This window comes from Astatotilapia calliptera, chromosome 20, assembly GCF_964374335.1.
Source record: "Astatotilapia calliptera chromosome 20, fAstCal68.1, whole genome shotgun sequence".
NCBI lineage: Eukaryota > Metazoa > Chordata > Actinopteri > Cichliformes > Cichlidae > Astatotilapia > Astatotilapia calliptera.
This window is the reverse complement of record NC_137441.1, coordinates 12,274,737-12,301,856: the sequence shown is the minus strand read 5'-3', so window position 1 is coordinate 12,301,856 and position 27,120 is coordinate 12,274,737. Positions and strand designations below refer to the sequence as shown.

At 40.0% G+C, this 27,120-nt stretch overlaps 1 protein-coding gene across 2 annotated transcripts in view; it reads right to left on the bottom strand.

Moving 5' to 3' along the window:
* Positions 1-22,686, bottom strand: part of LOC145423265 (cadherin-4-like) — a 246,877-nt gene extending 224,191 nt beyond the window's left edge. The window contains exons 1-2 of one of the 2 annotated variants that reach the window (XM_080295542.1): positions 22,241-22,686; positions 20,905-21,016 (exon numbers count right to left, since the gene is read on the bottom strand). In XM_080295542.1, coding sequence (XP_080151668.1) covers positions 20,905-21,016; positions 22,241-22,297 — 169 coding nt within the window. In that variant the 5' untranslated portion in view covers positions 22,298-22,686. Of the gene's footprint in view, positions 1-20,904; positions 21,154-22,240 lie in introns of those variants that run through there. The other variant, XM_080295541.1, reaches the window with a different exon arrangement.
* Between the last annotated feature and the right edge of the window lie 4,434 nt (positions 22,687-27,120).

The following is a 27,120-nucleotide window of genomic DNA, read 5'->3' as shown; positions in this document are numbered from 1 at the left end:
TTCACTACATCCATAAATCTTTTCTGCGGTCTTTTCCTCCTCCTGGCAGCTCCATCTTCAACATCCTTTCTCCAATATATTCACTATCCCTCCACTGCACGTCCAAACCTCAGCCTTGCCTCTCTAACTTTGTCTCCAAATCATTCAACCTGAGCTGTGCATCCAATATACTAATCTTGTCCATGATGGTCATTCCCAATGAAAATCTTAGCATTTTCAACTCTGCCACCTCCAGCTCTGGTTCCAGCTATATTCAGAATATCATGCATGATATTCTGAATTCTACAATGAGTAGTTAATCAGCAGCTTCCCTGAACCATCATGTGCTTTTGTACCAATGCCAGTACGGATGTGGAGGGAGATACTTGTCCAGTCTAGAGGTTGATTAAATTCTTTTATAGGAAGTAAATTGACAATCATATCATTTATCATAACTTCATGTTAAAACTAGACACGAAAACAAGTACATGTGCTGTAAGTGGTTTGTCCTTCCTCATTGTCTTATATTGGATTTTTCTACCGGTGCTGATGCAACATCTGCTTCACAGCTTTAAAAGGCAAAAAAGGGCAATCTATTCTCAGCTTGTTACAGTGTGGGTTGTAGAGTACACTTTCATTCAACCACGCTCAGCTCAGATTTGAACTGAACAAATAATAATCGTTGTGTCCTTCCCTTCCTTCCATCTCCTCCAAAAGGATGCATGAACAAATTAGGAATGGTTTCAAAAACAGTTCATCAACATGACAGATGTTCACTTGGGCTGATGTGTGGGCAGCAAGCACTTTTCCTTTTCACTGTAGTGTTTTGTTTGTTTTTGTTTGGTTTTTTATACATTTAAACTGGCTACTTTATAAAAAGGCCACCCAAAGTCAAGATCCAAAATTTACAACAAATGCATAAACATTTGTTGTAAAGTTCATCCCCCTCTCAACAGCTAATCATTTTCAATAAAGTCTAATGGAGATTTTCTTGTATGTCACTGTGCTCGCTATATACTGGTGACCCAGATTAGTCCATAAGGGATTTCGAGTGTGGGCCGCAGTCTGCAGGACAAAGCAGCAGATTCCGGTAGACAGCTGCAGCTCAGATCACACTGCATGTATCTACCTCCTCTCTCAACTACTCTCATCTCCTGTCCTCGCTTTTCCACTTTTCTGGTCTTGTGTGCTTAAGGTAGAGGGAAGGCAGATAAGGCGACTTCCTTAGAAATTACCTATCACAGCTTGGCAATGTGTCCGGGCATTTCTGGCTGAGAAATGTTGAATTTGTCAATCCAGTGAATGCTCAAAAGTATTATGCGAGCTCAATTTTAGCTGTTATTTTAAATGAGTCAAGCACTGTAGGTGTATGAATATCAGAGTGCAGGCTGCAGATCTATAAAAGGAAACAAATGTGCTGTAGCTTTTATTCACATTTCTTTACACTTAGATTAACCCAAAGTGAAGACCTTCGCAACCAATGATAAGAGCACATCCGTCAGCAGCAGCAAAAGGAGGCCAGTCTTGTATTAAGGTAAGAATGCCCCCTTCAGCTGTATGACGGTCCGTCTCAGCTACCCACCGCAGTAGATAAATAACTGCTAGCTCTCGCTGGTTGTGCTGTGAGAGAACATCATAAATTCTAATCCAAAAGCACGTCAAGATCGATTGCTCTTATTACCGAATCTGTAGTTATAAAAAACAAAAGTAATTATTGGTAATGTGCATGTATTACTTAACCTACTGCGTGATTATTTATCACGCACTTGCACTTATTTGTGCATTCATGTATTGATTTGATTTGATTTTTTTCCTTAAGCGAATCTTCGGCCTTTAGGGGCCCGCTGTTAGCAAAGCCAATTTCTAAGATGTTCAGAGGCTGCAGTCACTCCTGTCCTGCATAGCCTTTACTTTGGTTGACTAAGTGTTTATAAGGACATCCACTCTGTCGCTGTGTATGCCTGGGAGAGATGTAGCACTGCAGTGTTGCGCTGATGTTTTATGCTCTATCTGGGACGCATCTCTTAGTAACATGCCACAGCCTAACTGGATCACAGATAAAGTGATATGATTGGAACAGATGGTTCGAGGTTCTCTCACTACCACTCAGGTTTCCTGTATAGGCACAGAAAAGACTTCAGAGGACAAACCTGCCATAAGGTGAAAATTGCTTTAGTGTCAGCTGTTAGAATGGAGACATCCATGTGAGTCGCTTAAAGCTTGATGTTTCAAACATCCGATGCACTGCCCAGCTTTAGGTAGTCCTTAATATCTCTCAGCTACCTCAACTTTAGAGTCTGTCGTCCTGTGGTCAGACAGGCTTCAATGCCACCTCTTTTTACTGCTGCTAGTGACAACTGTCTTCACAGTGCTCTAAAGTAGCAGTAGCAGGTGGAGAACCTCCACCTCCACGAATTAGGGGGAAAACAGTATTGTTATTCTGATTAAAGCTTCTATTGTGAGCAACTGGACTGACTGGGAATTGAGATTGCAACTTAGATTTGAGTGCTGGCTGAACAGAGTGGACAGAGTGAATATAACATCTGGTATTACAGAACTAATTGTGATACCTAGGAAAAGGGCTGCGTTATGCACACTGCATCTCTCCAATCAAGAAGACATTCCACTCATCACACAAGTGAAATACAATTCTACATTATTACCCAGCAGCATCCTAAATGTCAAGCCTGATTTGTAAATGATATGCTACCCCTAATTACATTGATATTTTCAGGAGCAAAACAAACCTCTCCTTCACTCTCTCCATTTCTTCCCTTCTACCCCTTTTTTCTCTTTTTTTATATTATAGATTTTACTGCCGTTTTGGGAGAAGAGCAATTCTATTGGTACAGTGAAGATCTAACATTTATGAACTCTCTGATAACAGCTGTCCTTTCACCATCTGGGCCACTAATGTCCTGAAGGTTAGGACAGCCATCTATAAGAATCTGACAGCCACTGTCTAAAAATGAGGAGCGAAAAACACACTGCTCCCTGAACCTGAGCAAAGCAGTAAAGCTCGAGTTGTACTGCAACCAAATGTTAGCTGCTAAATGTTAATGTTTGTTGTTACCCTAACATATACATTACAGCACAGCAACAGTAAGACTAATCCCTCAGGTGAAGGTCCGCAAGGTGTGGAATTCGTCTACAACACTGAAAAGCACGATGATTCAAAAATGAATCCCAAAATCTTGTATCACATCTGATTTATATGCACGCTCAAGTTGCGTGGGGAAACTTTGGCCACATCCTTTACCCTACAGTGTCAAAATGTCAGTGGGAGAGCAGTACTTAAGGACTTTGAGATGATATAGTATTCTGAGAATGTGCAGCAGTGATATATGAGTATACCACAGGGGTTAGGACAGCCTTTGAGCTATGTCAAATGAGTCTTCTGGCTCCAATAGGCAGCATTGCCCCTTAGGGCCAAAGAAAGGGTCATGCTAAGACTTTTCACAGGAAAGATCATTCCAACATCTTAACCCACTGGGTATCACTATCATCATTAGAGATGTTTTCGCAACATAGCCTTGGGACAGAATAAATGAACCTTTAGACAGAATAAATGGCCGGTCTGTAGAATGACTTGCTTTACCACTTTGAGGGCAGAGCTCCATAAGTCCCCGGCTTCCATTAGGAGAGACAATGTGATTCTCTTTTGCAGCCTCCCCATGGCCCTCTCTCAGTGTGAAATGAGTAAAGTCTTCAGGTGCATCCACCAGTGAGACGGACAGACTGCCCTCAGCTACTACTGATCAGACATGGAGACTGACTGAGAAAGTTGGCACAAAAAAAAGACGAAGCGTCTGAAGAGAGAGCGCACTGGGTCTCCAGACGGTCTGAGAAGAGGAGCGTGGGCTAGTCAGTGCTGATCTGAGAATCCCGACAATCAGCCAGAAAACGCAAGGCAGACACAAGCATCCCATTAGCCTTTGAATTTAAATGTCAGTCTCCACTGGCCTAGTTCAGCAGGCTATTCCCCTCTCCCCCCAGAGAACAACAGTGCAAAACTACAAACAAAAGCACAAAAAAATAAGTCAAATGTCATGTGAGACTATTACAATGCAGTACAGGCTTTGTTTCATTTAAGCCTTCTGCTGATCCTGCAAATATGGTCTTAAAGCAACGCTTGCTGTCTAATGAAAAAAAAAGGTCAACAGTAAGCTGTATTGACATATTAAAGTAAGAATAAGCAGAAAGAACTCAAGAAAGAAACATAACATAAAAGAGCCTTTTATTTTTTATCTTCCAAGAACTGATAGGACCTTCACAGTTATTTGTAATGTTTTCATACTAAAACAAACATTTTAAGAACTAAGAATCATGCTTTCAGATAGAGTTTGTAGTTTTTACATGATAAAGATTCAAGGTGTCGACATTTTGGTATTTCTGTACTATGTTCAATTTGGTTGCGGAAGCCTAGGGGCCTGCCCTGAGTATGGCCCTTGATGACTGAGTGCTCTGTGTGACATTTCCTGGTAAAGGCCATGGTCAGCAAAAATATCTCCACAAGGAGTACCGGCACAATTTCTCTATCTCCCTTTACGATATGATAACATTAGCCTCATTTCCTGTTTGAATATCTGGTTTTGCAAAACAATAAAACCTCTTCGCCCCTTCTTGAGAGAAGTGCAGAGCTAAGATCCTCAGCCTTGTATTACTTCTCTTGTAAATTCCATTCTCAGTATCAACTGGTCACTGGCTGTTTCAGACATTATGCATACTTGAGGTTAAATAGACCATTAAAAGAGAAAAAAATCCCCTGACTTAAGTAAACTTCCTTAAAAGTAGCTTTTAAAGATAAATGTCACAGTTGGTCTATTAAGGAGCCATAACAATGGAAACAAATGGACACTCAGGAGGACAGTTTGCAAGCCAACACAGAACTGTGGACCAATTTATACACTCTAAACATGGCAAAAGCAAGCTAACTGGTGCCAAAATACTCACACAGTATGCAACTGGCATGCAAAGCACTCGCTCTCCCTCTCTCTTTCCGCACTAATTGCGTGTGTAGTTTAAGCGGGTATAAGTACACTCCATTGAACAATGGAATTAAGTTAACAACATCTGCATCCTTTCACTGTGACACTCTCCACCTTCCATCTTCACTAGTAGAAAATACTGGTTTCAATTATAATGGCCCAATTATCTCTTTGCTTTGGTTAATATATTATTGTATATACTAAACAATATCATCTCTACTCTCCTTAACTCGTTCATGCATTTGTTAACTAATGACCTATTCTTGAGACAGGTATACTGTTAATAAAGGAAAACATCGGATTAATTAATGATTAGTGTTACCTTGTGTTTTTGCCACGGCAACATATCACTCGCTGTCAGAAAAAAACCTTCCATCCCAGTACTGAGTGGCCATACATCGCATAGCATCTTATCTCATCCCATCCCAAACAGCAATTAGCTAACCAGAGCCACCGCAGTCTAAATCACATCCAGCATCTCACTGTGGCCAGAGTTCATCATCCTATTACACACATTCCATGCAACTAACCTCCTTTTTAAGATCTGCTCTCCCGCATGCATACACACTCCACCGAATGGGTATGAGGCTGACCTATTTGCCATCACATGCGTTGCAATGTGAAGATTAAATACGAGCACGACTATGGAATCGAGAACAAATGGCAATTTGCCAATTTAAAAAAAGGAGAAAAAACCCACCACTGTGGCCACAGTGGTTTAAAATGGTAAATTTAAGCGTAACATTTTCTCTCCATTTCAGCCAAAAACAGTTACTGTTTAACAGATACAAAACTGGGTGCTAGCATTTTATATTTGCAAAGAAATATTACACTGAATGCTAAAACTGCACTTTAGAAAACAATGCAGTTTTACTGAGTTGTCCTCTGGCTGTTGTTTTAGAAATCAGATTAAGCTGCTGTTATCAATTTTAAATAGATTTAAAGTGCATGATTCAAATTAAATACAGAAATACATACATGGAAAAAAAAAACACACTCTTAAGCCCAATTACCCCTGGGAATGAGAAGAGGAAATAATAAACACATAAACACACACACACCGAGAGTCAGCGGCACACACAGAGAGAAAGAGAGACAAACACCAAACTGAGACACATTGAGAATGATAAAAAATGCAGGAAGCTGGTTTAGTAGTGACTGCGATGTCACCAGGGAATTCACACAATTGTTGACTTCCATGTAGAGAGAGACAATGAGTTCAGCTTCATTGACTTCTACAGATGCAGTGAAGCACAGTAATTACCATGGCTCAGACAGAGGAGGCGCTACTACCACAAACACTCAGCACTATGGAAGGCAACACACACACATGCACGCCAACAGAAACACATGTGTTAACCTTAACTGCATTTTTAACTAGTGCGCACAGGCAAACAAGGAAGACGTACAATAAGAAGTCTGAGATTATTCTCCAGTCAAAAGGAGAGAAGACGAGGCAAACTGTTGCAAGTGTAAATGATAGAGGTGGCTAAACAATATCAAAGGTGTAGGAATGTGCAACAGAAAAGAAACACATAGACTCAAAAGTATGAAAAAATGAGAAATGAGAATCCCCAAACAATCTAATCTGTCCTTGAGTGCCCTCCTACTGCAGCATTGTTCTGTCAGAGCCAGATAAGTTGGGAGGCGCTGCAGTGAGTGAACAGAGGCGAGGAGAGAAAAGAGAAAATCAATGATAACAGTCTCCACTTGCCACAGTAAAGGACTGGTATGTGTGTGTGTGTGTGTGTGTGTGTGTGTGTCTGTGCGTGTGTGTGTGTGTTGAATGAGGGTATCAGACTTGCACTGACATTCTGGTGTGGATATAGGGGCATTGTTGTATTTGTGCAACAATTATTAACAATCCAAAAATAATAATAACACCACCATACAAGGTCCAATTTTACAAACACTTTTTCACTTTCCTTAGTATCCACAGGAAGCTTGCTCTGTGGTCAAATACTAGATGACAGACACAAAAGGAGCCAGTTCTTTCAAGTTCATATTCAAATCCCTTTTCCCGTGATGATGGTATGAGAATATTTTATGCTTAATGTGCAGACGTCCCATCAGATGGATGTAATATATACAACCTCTTTGTCTTCCACCTTAGGTCACTCATCCAAGGCCCGCTTAATTCATTAAACACTATCTTAAGTGGCCAAACTGATGGACTTCCATTATTCAAAAAGTTTCATAGCAAGTCCTGCAATACAATTACCTCTGAGAACTGGTATCTAAATTAAAGTTAAATATTTAGAAAGTCTTCCTAAAGCTGCTAGGGGGATCGAGCTGGATGTTTTATGTGTTCATTTCCAAGATAAATCTGACTGCAAACAGATGAAGAAGAACATAATTTGCTGTGTGTGTTCTGAATTTCCTCAGCGCTGCGGTGTTCTCTGTCTAAACACTCAGTGGTTAGAAAGCATGATTGTGCTTGTCCACATTCAAATTCTGACACACACACTCAGACTTGATGGTGGATTTACAACTGACCACATCCATCTTTAACCATTTCACAAGAAAATGTGAAGCTGATCCATTTGTTACATTTGTATTTGTATGCAACAGGAACTAGACTAAGACTAGTCACAATGAGCTGATGAAAGAAACCAATTCTGTTAATGAGAAGAAACTAAAACCACCTGAAATAGAGGCAATAGTAAAAAAGAATAATAGAAAACTGACAGGATACTGAGGACAATCAGTCAATGATTCATTCCATCAATGATGATAATTGCCATCCACTCCATTACTTTAGTCAGCTGGATGTTGATAGCCTCACAAGTGTGAGTTCACAAATTTTGATTCATTCATTACGGTCACACAAGGAATTTTTTCAGGGTCCTGTGAGGACAAACCAAAATTATTCTGAAGGCAATAAGGGCAAACCTTAGTCCAGCAACAGTGCTTTGTTTTATTGTAAAAATGCTTAACCACCTTCGCTGGTTTTTGACTTTGTTTCAGCTTTTTGAGGTAGAAAAAGAATCCACCAAATCACTCCCTGAAGCTTATTAGCCTGGTTGCTCCTGACAGGGTTCATTCTGCATATATTACAAAGTGCATGAGTATGAAATTTACCAATACGTGTAGTCATATGTGTACGTATTACAAATTACTTGAAGAACTAGTTTATAGAACAGTTCTGTATCCATCTATCTGTACATCTATCTATCTTAATATACACAATGAGAGCTACGTGTTCTGTTAAGTGCAAAGAGTTCCTTTGTTTTTGGCATAGATTAGTGCTTCAGCTGTGAGGAAAGGACAGCCCAATTTGTCAAGAGAGTGCATGGAGCTAATCACATCAAAAGAACTGCTACCCAGTATAATATCAGCCCATGAGCAGGATGCCTAATTCATTAGTCTGCATTTGCAGGACAAATCACTTCTATGCTGACATACAAAAGTACCACACACACAAGCGAGATGAGGCAGTAAACTTGTAGCGGCCTACTGGCATGAAATAAATGACAATGAAAATATCTGATTTGATGATATTTTCCGTGCAGTGGCTCTCGCCGTAAATCTCATGCAAGGTAAACTGATGCTGCAATGCATACTGCAGCAGTCATGTTTATGCAAATGTGTGTGCTTCAAAGAAAAATGACCTTTTCTCTATGGCACAGTTTGATTTAGAGCACCTTACCCTATAGCTGCTTGAGAAGAATTATGGATCCAATGGATGAAAGATGTGTCTTCCTCTAAGAAGAAGCATTTACAGTATGACGAATACTCTACCTTCTTAGCTAAAACAGAAATGAGCTGTGCCCTTCAAATCAGTGTCATTTATCTCCATTTTCTCTGGCCACTGGGTATCATATCCGAGTCAGCATTTCTGCCCACCTTCCCCTGTGAAGACAAGCCCTCCTCCGAGGTTTTTCTGGCCAGAGACGAGATTACTGTTAAGGTGGTAGACCACAGTTATTTAAATTCCTGGATCAAAATCTTGCCAGCTGGTAGGTGTGAACCACAGCGCTAAGATATTTATTGACTAAACAGAGTCATTAAACTGCAGCATGCAAAGCACACACACTTTACAGCCAAAGCTAGCAAGTAGCTAGAGAAACGCTTTCTTTTTTTATCTTGACTTTTTAAAAAAACGCAACAGCTATGATTTAGTGATCTTATAGGAAACCTGTATTGAGTGTACATTTTACATATTTAATAAGGTAGATATCATAAAAGCCCTTAGATGGTGCCTGTCACATGGTGTGACTACACTGTTCCATAAATCCTTTTCCTCAGTGTTGTTGTTGTGAATACTGTAGCATGATGAAGCCAAGTCTTTTATCAGCATCCCCATCAACGTCTTTATTCTGCATTATTGTTCGATTTTATCCTGTTCATCTCATTCAGAGGAAGAGAAAACTTTCTCAAGTCTTCATCAGCTGGCACACACAATTACACACGGCTTTGCACTTGCACCAGTTTTCCCATAAATAAACGCACACGCTTATGCGAAAACAAACAAAGAACAAATTCCTGATTCCAAAGCCATTTTCTTAAAAACACAACGGGAACTGTCAGATTGCTGTCGCGAAACTTTGTGATTTACCAAACTATGAATAATTTGTGCATAAATTAAGTGAAGGGATAATGAGAAATGCCACGCTTCTGTGATGAGAGGAAATGGAACGCAGCAGTGGCCAATCAACTCGTGAAGATTGGAAATAGAATCAACAACTTCACCTGACATAAGAAACATGCAGGGATGAAAAACCTGACTGGAGAGTCAATAAGCTTTCATGCTCTGGTGTCTGACCAGCTGTAAATGAAGGGGCAGGAGCTTCGGTGTGCACATGCGGAGATGAGCTGCTAAAGATAAGATGCACTGCCTCCTTAGCTGTCTTTCCTAGCTGCAGGGGATTCTGTTTCTCTGTTCTCTCCCGAGCTTTGAAGCTCTAATGCCTCTGATCTGTCATCTATCTCTTGCCTCCCATGCTGTCCGGTGCGTGTCTGCTCATGAGCACGACGATATGACAGCACTGCAGCCAACACACAGCGAGTCAGGTGGCCAAACCCTTCTTTTAGAACAGACAGTCTCTGCTAATGTAAATTTATTAAAGATCCTGGCACTAATGAAACTGTTAAATAGTAGCTGGCTGCTGTGAAAGGTGTGTCATTTTGTCCAGATTACCCTGCCACAGTCTTTGAAAGTGTATGCATTTATAACCAACGGAAATCAGATGTTTCTCAGCGGGGTGTGCTAGTGTGCTGATGTTTTCAATTACAGCCATGCTCAGCTACCGACTACTTGATTATACGGAAGGCCCTGGCCACCAGTGTAGAGCTGAAAAACCAACGTGTCTGGCAGTTCAGTGGATCCAGATTTTTTTTTCCCTTTTTGCTAGTACTGGTGGGTGATCTGCACTATGTGAGGAACCCTGACAATACCCCCCCCAACAAAACTAAAAAAAATCCTTCTTGCTCTCCCACAACCTGGGGGTGTCTGGCTGGGAGGCATGTCAGCATGTATCTCCCTACAGTCTGTCTCTTTGCCACCGTGGCAAATCAATTCTTAATAAACCATCTGAAAGCTTCCTCTGCTATACCTTTCATTTCCCCTCCTCAAAGCTGCAGGGCAAATTAGCCTGCCAAGAGGATGATAGGGAGCAAGCGGCAGAAGAAAGCAACCGAGAGGGGGATGAAAAAAACGACCCAACACCTACAATTAAATTAACAAATCACTGTTCTTAATTAATCGGGGAATTACAAGCAGAACTGTGGGTTTGAGACGTGACTGACATGGCTAGCACTCCCTGCATCTGCTTTTGTTAGTGCTGCTGGGGTGGGGAAGAGGAGAGAGGTAAAGGGGGAGAGGAAAGGCAGATGAAAGCTTAATAAAAACTCTCCGCAGAGCCCCCTGAACAGAATAGCGAGAACGTTACCTCTACTCCTCCCCTTCTTTTCTTTGGTTTCCTTTTGCTCCCACTCTCTTATCCTTGTCATTCCTCCCTTACTTACGTCTTCTCCTCTCCCACTCTAACTAGCTATTTCCTTTCCCTTTTCCCCCTTACCTTCTCCCTGCCCCGTTCTCCCCCGCTTTGCTTTTGCTGGTTCTCAAACCCATGCTTGCTAATGAGGTGTGGGATTGACAGCTGGATTACACCATCGCTTTGTAATCCTTTCATTTCTCTATGTAGGATAATCACACCGCAGACCGGGGCCTTACCTCCTGCCTCTAGGGGCAATCAACAATGTGTGTGTTTACATAAAAGCAGATGCATGTGTAATATTCAGTTAACTGTGAGTAAAATGTCCTGAGGTTAATGCAACTTTCGTTATCTTGACTGCACACCGGCCCAGAGTATGTCAATCGTCAAGCAAGACCACCAGAATTTTGCGACGTAGCCTACAAATGAATGAGTATTTATATATTATCGTGTCCATGCTTCAAGCAGCAAAAGTAGTCCATCTGCTTGCCTTCCAGCCTGTCTACATCTTCTCATCCCTTCTCCCTCAGAGATGAGCAAATATTGTCTTCCCTTTAACATAGCTGCTCCTTTAGCCCTTCTTCCTCTCTACCATTTCTCCTCCCTTCGTCCCCATCCCTTCTTTACCCCAACTCCCTCACAGGAGCTTGTTCCCTATGCGGCCACAGGATTCACTTTGTTTTTGATCATTCTCAGACTCAGAGCTAGACAACTTATCTGCTACTCTACATTCTCCCGGGCCCAGAGGAGAAAAGCAGGGCCTTTTATTACCCTCGCTCTTTGCCTCTTCCTCTGATGTGCAGAAAGAGACAACAGTCAGATAGGGAGAAGAAGCAGAAAGAGATTCAGGCCAGTGTGCTTTTAAAAACGTGTTGGTCCCAAGGCTTGAAATGGCTGTCTCATAGAGTTTGACCAACAGTATCACAGGGCTTTTAAAGTCTTACAAGCAAAAATGCTACATTGTCACAAACCAGTATTTGCCATTATACTCAGGGCTCAAAGTAACAGTTCTCCACAGCAATCATCCACTGTATTCTAGGATAAGCATGTGACCTTGATGTTGGAATCAACTGCAGGTTCAACAAATTAATATTCTTCATGGTTGTGGGTTGGGTTTGTTTTTTTTGATTAAGTAAGAGAATAATGTGAACATGAATGCAACAAACAAATCCTGATTGTAAAAAACTGAGCTGAATGTTTTTAAAGCACAGTGCTAGACTAGTGGCCACTGCAGAAATCCACAAGAGATTCACTACATCCTTGTGAATTGCACTATAACCCTTTATCCAACAACCTTCATCTGTTTATAAGGTTCATTGTTTAGTGCTGTGCAAATGTTGACTGAGTAACTGACTGTGTCCCAGTTATTAACACTCAACGAGAGCAGTTGCCACTATAATGATCTGTCTGACAGAATTTTGAACGCATTTGAATTTTATAGGGAAAGAGGAACAACACTGAGTTTCGCAATACTATGCGATTTCTACTATGTTATCACAGAATTTAAAAATCATTTTTAGGAAAATCATATTCTGGAAAAAAGCAAACAGTTTCCTTTTCCTGCAGATCTCAAACCTCAAATTTACTGCCTGTCTTGGACTTTGTGAGCAACGTGCACGGGGTTTTAACTGTGTTAACTTTGACACACTAGAATACCACAAGGAAGTATATGAATGCCAACATGGATGTGGAAACCTATTAAATTATTCACACCAATATCTAACATTTTAAGGCCATGTACGATAGATTAAAGCTGAGGTACGCATCAGATTTTCAAGATCAGAGATGACTTATTCTGCTTCACACTTCACACTTCTGCATTATTTTAGTATTGTTATTGTTTAGAATCAGAACTGCAGTTTTGACAGAAGAAGTGGCTTAATAAGTAACTGTCTCAAATTAAATCAAATCAAATCAAATCACTTTTATTGTCACATCACATGTGCAGGTACATTGGTACAGCACATGTGAGTGAAATTAGTGTTCATTAGTGAGAAAGGTGTAAAGCAAATGCTTACTGGCTCTTCTCATAGTTGTAGTTTTTCTTAAGATATCAGTTCTCATTATAGTTTAATTTTGGACTGAAATTTGTAACAATTTACATTTAATAATTGGAAAATAATAATAGCTGACAGATAAGGATTTGTGTAAACTGCCCACAATAGTAAAACAATTTAACATTTGAAAACAACCTCAAAGAAATTTCTACCAGCTAACACAGCCCCATACTACTGAGAGAAATGGGAATTCCCCTTTTGGGGAAATCAATAAAGTCTGTCAAAAAGCCAACATCTATCTTGACACGAATCAACAGAAACTGTTTGCAAAGACCTGGGCTCCTCTGAAAGCACCTTTGTGAGCCCCTTATTAGCTTTTAGCCTGTCGAATAGCGTAGGACCAGACACCATGGGACTCATCATTGTCTTCTGATTAATTAACATTACTGGCACTGTGTTTGTCGACCCCCAGCTCCCCAGCTATCCTTTTCTTCCTCTGTCCCCTGTGTTCCCGCATAGTTTTCTTGTTCAGAGGCAATGATTCGCCTATGTGCTGAACTTAAGAACTTAATGGAGAACGTTCGCAAGAAGAGCAAGACACAATTAATGATTATCAGGCGGCCATGTCTTCTGAGGACTTCCATCCTTAGTTTAACCAAAAACAAGGGATCTTTAAGCAAAGGGAATGGGATATAAGATTTTAATGCTCTTGGATTTGCCCTGCCCACAAAGAGATCATAGAAATCTACTCTTGATTAGAAAAGGGTGCGAAATGGACAAAAGTCCATTAATTAAAAATAATGATCTCAGTTTGGGGAAACTAGGCAAACTGACCAGATAGGTGAGAATATTGTTTTCATACCGCTGTTATGAAATATTTTCACACAATAGTCCTAAATGAGATTTTACTATTTTAAATTTAATTATGTTTTGTTATAAGAAACTCAAGTTTAACAAAATTGAGGAGAGACAAATCATCCAAAGTGAGCTCATGCATATTTAATTATCTCAGTGCTAAAACAGTAATAGAAATTAAATTTGAAGCAGTACATCAAAAGAATCCTCAACTAGAAAATGGTAGTTGTGTCTTTCAACAACATTGCTTTCCCATAAAAAAATTGAGAATGTGATAAAGGTGTGGCAGCTGGATCATCATTTTTTGGGTTGCTTTCAGAGTGACTTGATTTCCAAGTGAATCAATTAGGATCTAATTAAAATCCTGCCATAGACAAACTGAGGAATTAAGAATGAGTGGGCAGGATTAGACCACAACAGTGTCTGGGTGTAGGCCAGAGCTACAGAGTAGTGGGCAGCCTCAAAGTATCATAATGTGTTGCTGTTTTTCCTTTTGTGTCTTTTCATAATGAACAGCATAAAATAGCACCATAAATGCTAAAATGCTGGCTGTTTCAGGGAACAGAGCCTTATCGTATACTTCCTTTTCAACCCTGATCAGAGGAAAGTGTCTGTCCTTCTGTACCCCACCCTTTATTTCACTCTCCTCTCTGGCAGTAGCCTAGCTTAAAGACATGGTCACTGTGACTCTTGAGGAAAGAGAAAACAGTCTTGTAAGCTTATCATTATCCTGCTGGTGTAATCCCTGTCCACCACATTGCAGCAAAAGAGCAGCCCTGGGAGTGCCTTGCATTCCTCTTGCTCCTTGTGAAAAAACTATTTCACCAAAGACAACAGGGACACCTTACAACAGCTCCTCCGCAGTCTTAGACTTTATGCTGCAAAAAAGAAAAGAAAAGGGGGAAAAAATAATCTTTTTAACCTTAGACAAAATGTGCATGTGTGTAAGACAGAGGGAGGGCAAGAGACAGAGCCCTAGTAGTGTCCCCTTGTCATCTTACAGCCTTCAGAGCCCATGCAGACCATCTGTGCATTAAAGAGGTAGAGCCCAAGCAAAGTATTTAAATGGGTTTAATGTCTTCAAGAGGGCCATAACCTTGGTCCTGTAGAAGCCCAGAAGACCCATCATACCAAGGCAGGAGGTCTCTTAATGTACAAAGCAGATGACAAGGATACAGAGTTCACACACACCACCGAGTAACTCAATCTGCAGGAAGTCTCTCACATTTTTTCATTCATTCTCGTTTTCCCTTTTACCCCTGTCACCCTTGTCCCTCCTCCCCAAACAAAAGGAGAAGATGTCAAAAAATCCCATTAAAAAATAATGGCCTCCACCTGCTTTCTTTCTTTTCTCATTCCCTCCTGCTTGCCTTTCTAATGACCAGCTTGGAAAAATCTGGAGGTTTCCTGCTATGCACAGATCACCAGTCAACCACCCCAGTGCACAGTACATTCGGCGACAAAATGCACACACCGAGCATGCAAAAGCACATAACCACTCCGCCGCATGATTTCCCAAGCCTTATAGTATTCATCAAAGGGCAGGTTTGCAGGTGTACCCCTCATCCCACCAACGCTCCTCATTAATCTCATAAACCACTTGCGTCTAGACTTTAACAGGGGAAGAAATGTTCAACCATGTGGTTAAGTCATCTATATGAACCTCTCTGAAAAATCCACACAAAATTCTCTGAAACAGCTATAAATCACACATGAGGTTGCAAATTAAGTAAATAAATGTCAACTGGATATTTGTAAGAGCTCCCTGAGGTCAGATTAGTCTTTGGTCTGACGGTCATAAACCAGCACCTGAAGTGTCTTCACTGCTTTACAAAACGTCCAACAAATGTCAGCCCTGTGCTTTTCTGCAATCAATAACCACTGAAAACAGGACTGTGTGATCTTTTCTCGATGGCTGAATATCCTTACAAAATTACCCATAAACCATGTAATGATTGAAACAGATGGTGTGGACAGAATAAAGATTTGTGTGGTATTTTGCACCATAAGAAAGATTTGATAGTTTTATGGGAGAGCGCAGCACTGATTCTTCTTAACGCTACAACTGATGAGATATTCCTGCAGTGTATGTTTTAACTGTTAGACAATAGTTCAAAAAACAAAAGCTCTTTTCCTTCTTTAGATTTACATATTCACATAACAAAATGTGGTGGGCCTTGAATGATTACAGGATATGTAGAAAACTGTTGGCAGTAGCTGATTAAACCAAAGGATTACTCAAAAGAATATTGTGAGATACAATGAATAAAAACTAGTAACAAAGGAAAGAAAACAATGTGCATGATTTAAGAAGATGACTACTGCATCAACTATTCCAATTTGACCTGTACAATATATCAGTTGACCAAAATCACATAGTTTCTCCAGCAGCTCCAACTTCACTGTTTGAAATAGTCACTTCATTATCTGCAGCACAGCATGCATCACAGCAGAGTAGATGGTACTGTAGAGTTCAGCAATGTTTTTACTGTAAGTTATTCACTAGTTTTGGAGCAACTATGCTGTAAAGTTAATAAATAATGAACCAATCATGAAGCATTTGATATCCACGTCTTTTTTTTTTAACTTCTTAAAGTCTGCATCAGCATTGGCTGCAAAATCTAATCTCCATGAGGACACCTGTCTGCTATCGATCCAGATAAAACTACAGGCTGTTTGTCAAGAGATTTGGGGCAAAACAGGTCATCAAAAGCATCTAACTGTGTTTGAGGGTGTAGGGATAGAAAACAAAATGGTGCAGGAAGGGCAGGAAATGTTACCCTAATTCATGGCATATTATTAAAACCTGTAAGGCACAGCATCTGTTAGTGTATTTGTAATGGCGTGCCATTTTTTTTCATATGGAAATAGTTCTGTGCATTAAACTGGGGGTGAAATTGATACTTACTGTATATCAACTTCTGAGCTTCAAGTTGAAAAATGATGTTAAGAATGCAAAGCCTATAGCAATAACAGCCCAGCTATTGGATTTTGAAAAATCACCTTAAGTCTCATAGGAAAGCCTCACTAACCAAGGCATGTGAGACTCATCACCCAGGGCCTGCTGGGAGAGATTTTCGGGAAATAATATCCTGGAAAAAAATTACAGCTCTTAACGTTTTGTTTTATTCAGAATTCGAAGTTCTCTGTTGTATATTTGCTCGTATTAGGGCATTCTCAAAATGAGCAAAACTCAGAGTATGCTAGAAAATACTATAAATGTGACAAGAAAAAAGTGGCACTGAGGGGAGAGAGAAAGGATGTGGGTCAGAGAGGCAAGTCATAGATTTATACGGCATCAACTGAAGTTGGAATTTCTACTGAATGGTAGCATCCCTGTCTAAGGTGAGAGCTGGTGTGTGTGCGCATGGGAGGGAGCGGAAGAGAGAGAGCGAGTATGAGATATAGAGAAAGAATGCTTTGTGGATCAGAAAACATGTTTATGAGTCGGGACAAAGGAAAACCATTCTATTAAAAACAGAACTGGTCACCTTAATAGAGACATTCAGACGCTCTGGCTGATATCACTGGAGGGGTCTCGTTTTCAGCACGACTCTGAGCATCAGTGGAGGTTCTAAAAACAGTGACAACTGCAGGAAAAATCTACAGTTCTTTCTGAGAAGCTGCACCGTGGATGTCAGCATCCTTAAAGCTCAGGTACTGACATGTCAAAAAAGAAGGACCTCGCAGAATTCATCAACTATGTCCCCATGTTCTCTCTCTCCCTCTCCTCTCTCACTAAACTCAGACAAATACCACCACAGTCGCAAACACAGAAAGTGAGGGCTGCCCAAAACCACCAGTAACCCAAACAAAGTCCAAGGTCAGCAGAGTGGGCTCACTGAGCTGAAACCACCAACCCTGGCTTTCATTACCAGGAACAGAATCAGCAAAGGGATGCAGGGACACATGGGATGAGGTTACATTCACCAGCTCTGTTTATCTCTATTGGGTTGGCTTGAGTCCAACTCATAGCTTCTCTCTCATTTGCGAGATACAAAAACTCCAAATGTGTTGATCCAAGCATCAACACTTTAAATTATTGTACAACTCACTGTTTGTCTGCAGAAACAGAGAAGAAATAGGACCTTTCTCTGAGTTGTGTTTACTTGTGTTATACTGATTTTACAAGTAATTATTCAGTGTTAAAGGTCTTGGAATAATGTGCTAGGAGAAGCTGTCATAGGTCTGATCAAAACAAGGCATAAAAAACGGGACATCGTTAGCACTCGATGTGTCATGCATACATATACTAACAATATTAGGAAAAAGCACACACAGAGACTGAAAAAGACCTCGCATTTTTTAAAGACGTTAACTCACCCTCTTAAACCCCTCCTATAACTATAAAGACAAACATGGCATTTGCCATTATCAATACTGAGTGTGCTGCTAATATGTGCATGTTAAAAGTATAACAATCCTCAAAAGTGTTGCATTTAGAGCAGCCTTATAATCAATCAGAATCCATTATGCAGTGTGCTGTTTAATGTGTGTTTCAGCTATTAACTTTGGAACTGGCATGGGTTTCCAGATAAATAAAGAGCAGATCAATTCCCACAGCCAGAACAATGCAGCGTGCAGAATTAATTCTTTTTAATGTTTATTGGATAGATTGTGCTTGTCAGCGAAACAGTTGGCCACAATGCACAGAACATTTAGAGGATGATCTAAATGAGCACCATTGTTCCAAAAAGACCAAGAACAATATTACTAATAATAATAATAATAATAATATGAAGAAGACAAAGAAGAGGACTGAGAATCTCTAAGTGACCAAACTAACACCACCCAAAAGAAAGAAAATATAAATGGCTGATGGCTGACTATAAACATGCCAATAACGTTTTTCTTGTCAAATGTAAACCACAATATAAAAATTTAATAAATAAATAACATTCCACAAACTTTGGAATATTGGGGTTCCATACAAATTTCATTTTGACTTTACAAAGAGATTTCACTGTGGCCTTGAACATTGTTTTAGGAAATTTTGGTCATCAGAGTAACTGAAAATTATAAAATGTGAACTGTAAAACCTTCCATCTCCGGTTACTGACCTGCTCTGTGGGCTCAGGCATTTTACCCATCATGGTCAAGGTCCCAGTTCTGTCCTCCCCATTAGTCTCCTCAGTGAGATTAGACTCCCACACAAGCACACACATACACAAATTATTTATATATATATATATATATATATATATATATATAAATAATTTATATATATATATATATATATATATATATATATATATAAATAATTTATATATATATATATATATATATATATATATATATATATATATATATATATATATATATATATATATACATATATGTGTGTGTGTCTGTGTGCACGCATGTGTGCCTGAGTGGGTGTCATTACTTCTGCCCCTATCTGACGGTTTTGGGTTAAATAATGTTATTATTAAAGTCTTTCCAGAGCTGCTCCCTTGCCTTCCTCCAGTGACACCCTTACCAGCTATAAATCAGCTGCCTGAGTCCTGCAAATCACATGGAGTGAGTGTGTGCTTGTCTAAATGTGTGTGTGTGTCTGCTTGACCACTGCAGCTGTATTCTCAAACACACATGAAGATGACACTGCAGCTGTGAACATTTCAAGCAACGCCGATGAAAACTATTGAATGCGAAACTTTAAGAATGTGCTTTCCGTGTGACTTGAAAGTAACCTCGCAAATAAACTATAAATCTGATTTATGAGCAGATATCATGATGGGTTTGCTGTGATCGTGTGAACCTGACTTTAGTATGGTTTACATTAGGAGGGAAAGTGCCATGAAAATGATGCTTAGGCCTCTGTTGTTAGTGGTAAAATGAATTCCTAACACTGAAAGCAACCATGTTAGACCACTAAAGATTAGTTTATGTGTAGAGTGAGAAAGAGAGACAATTTCATCTACCTGAGACCAAACTAGATAAATAATGCTCTGTGAAATAAATGGCTTCTGTGCAGCAGTGATGGCTCATTCCGTGATTGTTTGTGATTGTGTTGACACCCCCTGCTGGGCTGAAGACATCACTACCACACTGAGAGCAAGTTCACTGCCAGTGACAATGTCCCGCATCCAATCCCACTCCCAGCCAAGATATAATATGCTGAAGTTAATGAAACACTAAAATCAAGCTGATATCTTCTTTCACTCTTATATCACTCCAGCAATGAACACAGACAGATAACATAAAACAAGCAAAAAAATAATGTACTGTATCATTTTATATATCCTTAAATCAAAATTTCACTGGTGTATGTGTGCGTGCGTCTGTGCACGCGCACACTCAGGAAAAAGAGTCTAGACAGCTGTATCCCCGGCAGGTCTCTCACAGCTAAGGAGAGTGAGAAATATATACCGCGCAGCTGCCGAAGACACAGTCGACCCACAAAAGAGCTATTGTGCGCCCACAGCAAAACAATACAGCTTAGCTGAGCTATGAGAAAAAAAACCATTGGAATCAATAGAGAATTGCAATTAGCCCACATTGGCAGGAGCAGTGCCAGATTAGACACAGGATGTCGATTCCATTTCCTGCACTATAGGGCCCTCAAACTTGGTTGGCTCATTGTGTAATTGGAACAATACAAATACATTTGGGAAAGATGGAGTGTGAAGGTGATAGTGCTAAAAATTACTGTAATGAAGATAAAGATGATGATAATACTCTTAAGACACTGAACAAGGTCAAAAACACAAAAATAAATGCAAGCGGGTATAACCCAAAAGTAACAGGCAAACATTTACAGCATCATTGCATAGAATATAAACAAATGCATGGATGCGTGTTACTACATGAGTTATATTTTTACAACATCACACTGCAACAACAGACCAGGGTAATTACGAGCACAAAATTGCTCCAGTTTGCAATTTCTGACATCACACGAGCTTCACATGTACATACCCATGTGACTAAAATGATTATTTTTACATTTCCACTTTTACGACAATTTTCCAAATGCACAAGTGGTGCTTCGGTAATCTTAAAAGCAACGTGGCCAAGCACTGAAAGAAAACACATCACCATACACACCTCCTTTTACTTCCTTCAGTGCAAACAATGAGGTCTTTTGCTCACCCTCTCTCTAGCCTTGACAGAATGCAAAATAACTGACTTGCTAATTAAAGGGCTTACCTTTAAGTATGCCCTGACCTTGCAGTACATCCCTTGAAATCAGCACAGAGTAGAAGCTTTGTGAGAAGCCAGGTTGGCAGGGACCTTTGGAAGCGTGCACCCCATTATTCCTCTGGAAGAAAAAAAAAAACATTGAAAGACATCGATAAACATGGATTCCATTGATTTCTTTCCTCATTTTTGGCTCCAAGCTTTGGAGAAAAGCAGCATAAAGAACAGTTAGCAGAAATAAATTCAACAAGTTTATCAACTCTTTCTGCTTGTGGCTAGATGTGATGCTGATTAAATGGTCACACAGTCCAATGTCAGTGATAAAATGTGCTGTGTTAGTCGCTCCATGAAGAAACCACCCCAGACAAAATGAGGACAGATGTAGTTAAAAGTATTGTACTCAGGCTTAAGTGACACGCGCGCGCGCACACAGGCAGCACGCGCACAGAGGAAACCTGCATGAATGCAGAATAATTGTCTCCCTGCTTATTGTGGGTCTTGTACTAACGGAGAGGTCCAGGGATATGAGGGGGGAGCAGCACGCCTGTGCGCACTAATCAAACGGTCTGCAGTCAACTTTGCACCCAGCATTTAGCGCTCACTGTTGTTTAAATTAAACGATCTGACCCACTACAGCCATGGCACACAAGCAAATGCACGCGCCCGCACACACGCACGCACACACACACTAGCAAGATTGGCTGGACAGGAATAGAGGTTCAACACACTGCGGGGGCATACCGCAGGAGCACAACATTTTTTCAGTCTTTTTCCGATATCCATATAGCAGGAGAGCAATTGCCTCCGTCTGAGGCGGCGGAGAGAGAAAGATTTAGGAGCTACTCCGAGCTCCGTTAATAGTCCACTGGCGCCGACTTAATTCTGGATTCATGAAATGACGAAAAAGGCTGAAAAACACTACATAACTTTAAAGTTAACTTTTGCAAAGGCATCGCTTTTTTGACAAGTGAAACTTAAGGGGATGGTGGGCTGTAGCTTAAATAAGCGACATGACCAAGTCAGTTTGAGAAAAGAATAAAGGTATCACCTTGGGTGAATAACTTGTGCCGTGATTTAAGTTGTGTATGACAAATGATGATGACCTGCCAGCGATTTAGAGAAATACTGACAAGGCTTATACGGAGCGGACCTCGAGACTTACTTTTTTTTCTTTTTATACACTGAAATTCATTAGGGAACCAATTAGCGTGCCTACTTGTAGGGGGATAACGGCGAGCCCCGCGTTGCTGTACCAACACACACCACGGCTTCCTTCTGGCTGCATGACTTTATTCGAGCTTATGTGCTGTATCAGAAGCTTTAGTAAAAAAATGAGAAATCTCACCCAGAATGTGTCAAGAAGAAGGGCTGCTGTCAGGACCAGAGCGAAGTCAGTTCTCATCGTGGCGAGGAAGCGACTCAATGCTGCCCGGACAAAAGAACCAGAAAGAGGGTCGGTTCGTATTTTTCTTTTCCAAAAATTATTCCCCCTTTCTCGGTCAGACTGTTAGTTACGTCCCTCTGCGCGCTTAGTGAGTGTGCTGCCCCGAGTTTCCCCGGCTCTCTCATCTGCAGGTGAGCGCTCCGCTCAGCACCAAGGCGCAGCCAGCGTCACTCTCCAACCCCTCCTATCACTCGGTGCAGGAAAACTCCACACACGCACTTAAAGAAACACTCGTTGGCGCTTTGGATCAAACAGACGCACTGCTAACGTCTTTCCGAGGACCCCGACATTTCAAATCCATGTCCTATTGCGAAGGCGTCGCAGTTTTATGGTCGGATGAAATATGCCCAAACATATGGCAAACTCGTCAGACATCAGCCATCAAACTTCCAGCATTGCTTTACAAGCATGTAGCTTTAACATATGTTCATTAATAGATTTCTCCAGTTAACCAGTTGCACGAATGTGCGTAGTTTGAGTAAACGGAGTAGGTCAGGGTTGGTTAAAACAAGGTAGCATGTGCGACATATTGGCGACTTAAAGCTCCAGGTGACCGGGACAAGTATTAAGAAAAGTGTGTTAAGAAAAAAAGAAATGAAGAACGAAGCGACTATTTTTTTAACATGACTCAACAGATGGTGTTTTAATAGCAAAATACTTTCCATTTATATTAATACACCATTAGTCATGCATTTTGCTGATTACTTTGAATAGTATCGAGGTTTGTGGTATGTCTTAACAGATGTACATTGAATTTTTTTTTTCTTTGTGATAATCTGAAGCAAAGTCTTCATCTGCCACAGTGAGGCCTGGAGGGGTTTAAATCCTTTATGTGGGTACAGAAGTTCAAAGATGTTAAACAGAACTTTTCATTTTGTTGACATGTGGAGTTACGGGATGAGACTGAGGCTCACACAATTTCAATACTGGCTGGCATTTGGCAAACTCACCAGAAATGTAGCCTTTGTTTTCAGCCAATCTAGTACGTTTTCTGAGACTATAAAAGAGAAAATTCACCAAAAGAAAAGTCTAGGTTAATGTTAATCAAATGTTAATTCAAAAGGTTTTTAGTGTGAATCAAAATGTCTGACAAAAGCTGAACTTAGCTTCTTTTTTCTTCAACTGCGCTGCCCCCCACCTGCTCCCCAAAAAGGTCTCCTAGCTAAAAAGGGCAGACAAGCCTATGTCCAAGAACTGGACCTTGCATCCCCATTAATCTGGGTCAACTTATTGCCTGCAGCCTATTAGTATAAGCAGGACATGTACCCAACCAGTTTCTTGTGGCTACAGAAAACCTTTCTGAACAAAAAAAAAACATCATATTACAGAGGACGGACTGCCTTTCTGGCCTTTTGAGCTGCTAATGACCTTTATATTCTGGTGTCTGTAATTGGCAGACTGGTCTCCATATCTGCTTAGTGGACCAATAGGTTCTAACCTTGTGGAAAACTGTACAAGAGTGTATTCAACAAATTCCCTCTGTGCAAAATGTAGGCATTTTACCACCTCTCTCATCCCAGTCCCTTTGTCACAAAGATGAACATTCATACCCACAGTCCTTTATATTCCTCGTGGCTCTTGTAATATGCTGAAGGTTTCTGTCTGTCTGGTATGCTGTGACTGGCAGGTCTCACTTTCTCTTTATCTCTCTGTGTTGTTTTTGTGTCCAAGAGAGGGATTTAGTATATGTGCATTAGAACAACACAGAACTCTGAGGTTTTGTAGTAATGCAATGTAAACTATGATTAATGCAGCGTTAAGATATGGATAAGCTTTATACACAGTTCTAACAATATTCAGCATCCATTCAGACAGTTTTGAAAGAAATGAGTCATGCTAGTATGGTGCAGGACAGCAGGTAGAAGGCCTCTCTGCAATATTTAAAATGAATCAGCTAAAGCAAAATGCAATATAGCCACATCTTATTGTGTGCACCACTTTTTATTAAAGAATAGCACCACTGGCAAGCCTACTGCTGGTTCACCGATGCCGAGGGCAAACAGCAGGAACTGTTCGGTTTGCATTTGCAAAAAGGTCTGATATAGCTTTAAAACAATTGATAAATAAACTCAATACTTCAAATTGCTAAGAGCTCAACTTTGAACTACAGACATTCAGTTATAAACTATTAAAAGACTTGGGAGTAAAACACAGAGTAGATTTTGAAACTGCACTTTCTCTCTAGTCACCAGCATGGCAACATGTCACATGTCAGGTAGGGTGTTGCAGGATGTATTCGCAGCTCGGCCCAGGAGGTCACAATTACAGGCTAAACACTGCCTGTGGAAACACAGCACTTGTTGATCTGAGTTTTCTCTCCCGTGAAAGTCACGCTACATGCCCACCCAACACAGTGACCTCCACTTACTTACTTTCTACTTTTAGAGGACACACTACTTTTTGAATCGTTGCTGAATGTTGGCATTAGATTTTAATGGTGTGCTGCAGAACTGCTCACTATGAAAACAATTAATCAGGACACTGCTCTGTTAGTGTGGGAGACCTTAACATTTTAGTCAGAGGACACCGGTGAAACAATCAAACTTGCTGTAAAGATATTTAAAATATACTTTAAAAATATCTTAATTGTTTTATGATTATTAAGCTGATAATGATGATGGTTGTTGTTGTTATTTTTAAGGTAGTTTCTAGGAAACAATGTGAGAAAACTGTGCAGTTTTGTTGGTATATTATTATACCTGCTTAATATGGTTTGCTGTCAAAACAGTATCACTTTTTTTTCCTGGTGTGTCACAACTGGATATTTGAAGTGGATCCCCTGGGACCTGGGTTTTGAGCTGTGTGCATTAGGTTTGTTACCACACTTGGTTGTTATCACACTTGGTTGGATTTGGATCTGAGGAGGCTGAAGACATGGCCAGTACCTGCATGTTCTCAGAGCTTTTCCTGAGCATTTTTCATTGTGTGGCAGAGTGCAGAGTGCTGTTGGGGATCAGTGGGTGTTGTTGTCATTCCTTGGTGTTCTTGGTCTACTAGAATGTTTATGTGGATAGCATATATCAAACTAATATCAATATGAATGCCAGGACCCAGGGTTGCCCAAAAGAACTTTGCATTTTAGAGAATCAAAGTTTGTCTGTCAGTCATTTTAATATGGAGGCTGTCTTCTTTTCTGGTTTTTTATTACATTATTTAAGAATTCTATATGAATATTATCTAATGGTTTTTGGCTTTTTTAGTGAGCTTTGACCTAATTTCATTGTGATGCTATGAACAATGGTATAATGACAATAAAGTATCTGATGTCCTATATTTGATCTAAAGTTTTGATCAGTTATTTATTTATGTCGGAATTAAGCGATAGTTCTCTACGCTTTCTCAGGATATTTCAGAGTTTTCTCATGAAACGATGAATCCAAGATTGGAATTTGTCAATCATATGTATGGATGTGGTTGACATTTACAGAATTTACAGAGGAGGTCTGGAGAAAGTTTTAACAGTGAGGGTCCACAGTTATCTGTAAAACATGGTGGAGGTTAAGTCATTGTTTGGGGCTGCATTGCAGCCAGTGGTGTTGGGGATGCAACAATGATCCCAAATACACTACCACTGGAGTAAAAGCATAGCTGGATAGAAATACACTATAAGTCATTGATTGGTCTGTGCAGAGCCTGGACATAAACATTACTGAAGCAGTGTGGGATCATCTTGACTGAGACAAACAAAAGGCATCCAGCATCCAAAGAAGAGAGAACTATTTCTGAAGACTACTGAAAGGAAATGCAAAAAGCGTGCCTAAGAGAGTTAAGGGTGTGTTGGACAATAAAAGTGATCATACCAAACATTCATGATCATCAGACCTGTACAAATTCAAACTCACCTTATATACTTTATTTTTATTTTTTGGTATGTTTCAATAAGTCATTGCTCCTATTTCCCATTTTCCTTGAAAAATTTAAAGAAATTAGCGGGTTACTCAATACGTTTGCACTGTAATATAAATAAGTTATGTTATTATGTTATAAGATTTTCATACATTCCATGCTAAACAACTTCTCATCCTCTAAAAAGAAGTGTGGTGGAGAGTGATTCTTTTTCCCCTTTATTTTCTTTGTGTTCTTTGTTTATTTCAAGTTTTGGGAAGACTGTTCAGAAGAAAGGCATTTAAACCAAACAAAATTATTCTTTGGGTGCAAATGGTATATTTACTTTTTCTCCCTCTTCTTTTTTCTTCCAGTAGGCAAGAACAAGAATGTTATTAAAAAAGGATTTCATTAAAGCACTCATGTAGGTGATTTATTCCCCCTTCCCAAAAAGACCAGCCACAAACGATCTTTTGCTGATGATGATATCCATGTGTTGGAATCTTTAACCGTGGTTTTCCAGTCTAAATTTTCTAGTAAGTAACGCCTAAAGGAATTGCACATGGATTTTGTTTACACCAATAGTATTTTAAAAAAATATATCAACAGCATGATCTTTTATTGCAGACTTTACACACATGAATATTAACTTTCTTTACTTGCTTTGAAATATCTGATGTATTTCCTTATTTTTTTTGTGGGATTTTTAAAAAGAAATAACAATGAATGTAGGCGTGGATGGCCTGGAGTAAAAAAGTTGAACTTCACTACTTAAACACACTGTTAAAATAGTATCGGAGATGGCATACTGCATTTTTCAGCCTTATCTCAATGGTCCAATTTATATAAAAAGAAAAAAGTCAGACAGGTCAATGTTTAGCTATTAAAGTGAATTTGATATCATGTCAATAAACTTGAAAGTGTGTGACAAATATTGATTTTGCTAGTTAATGTGT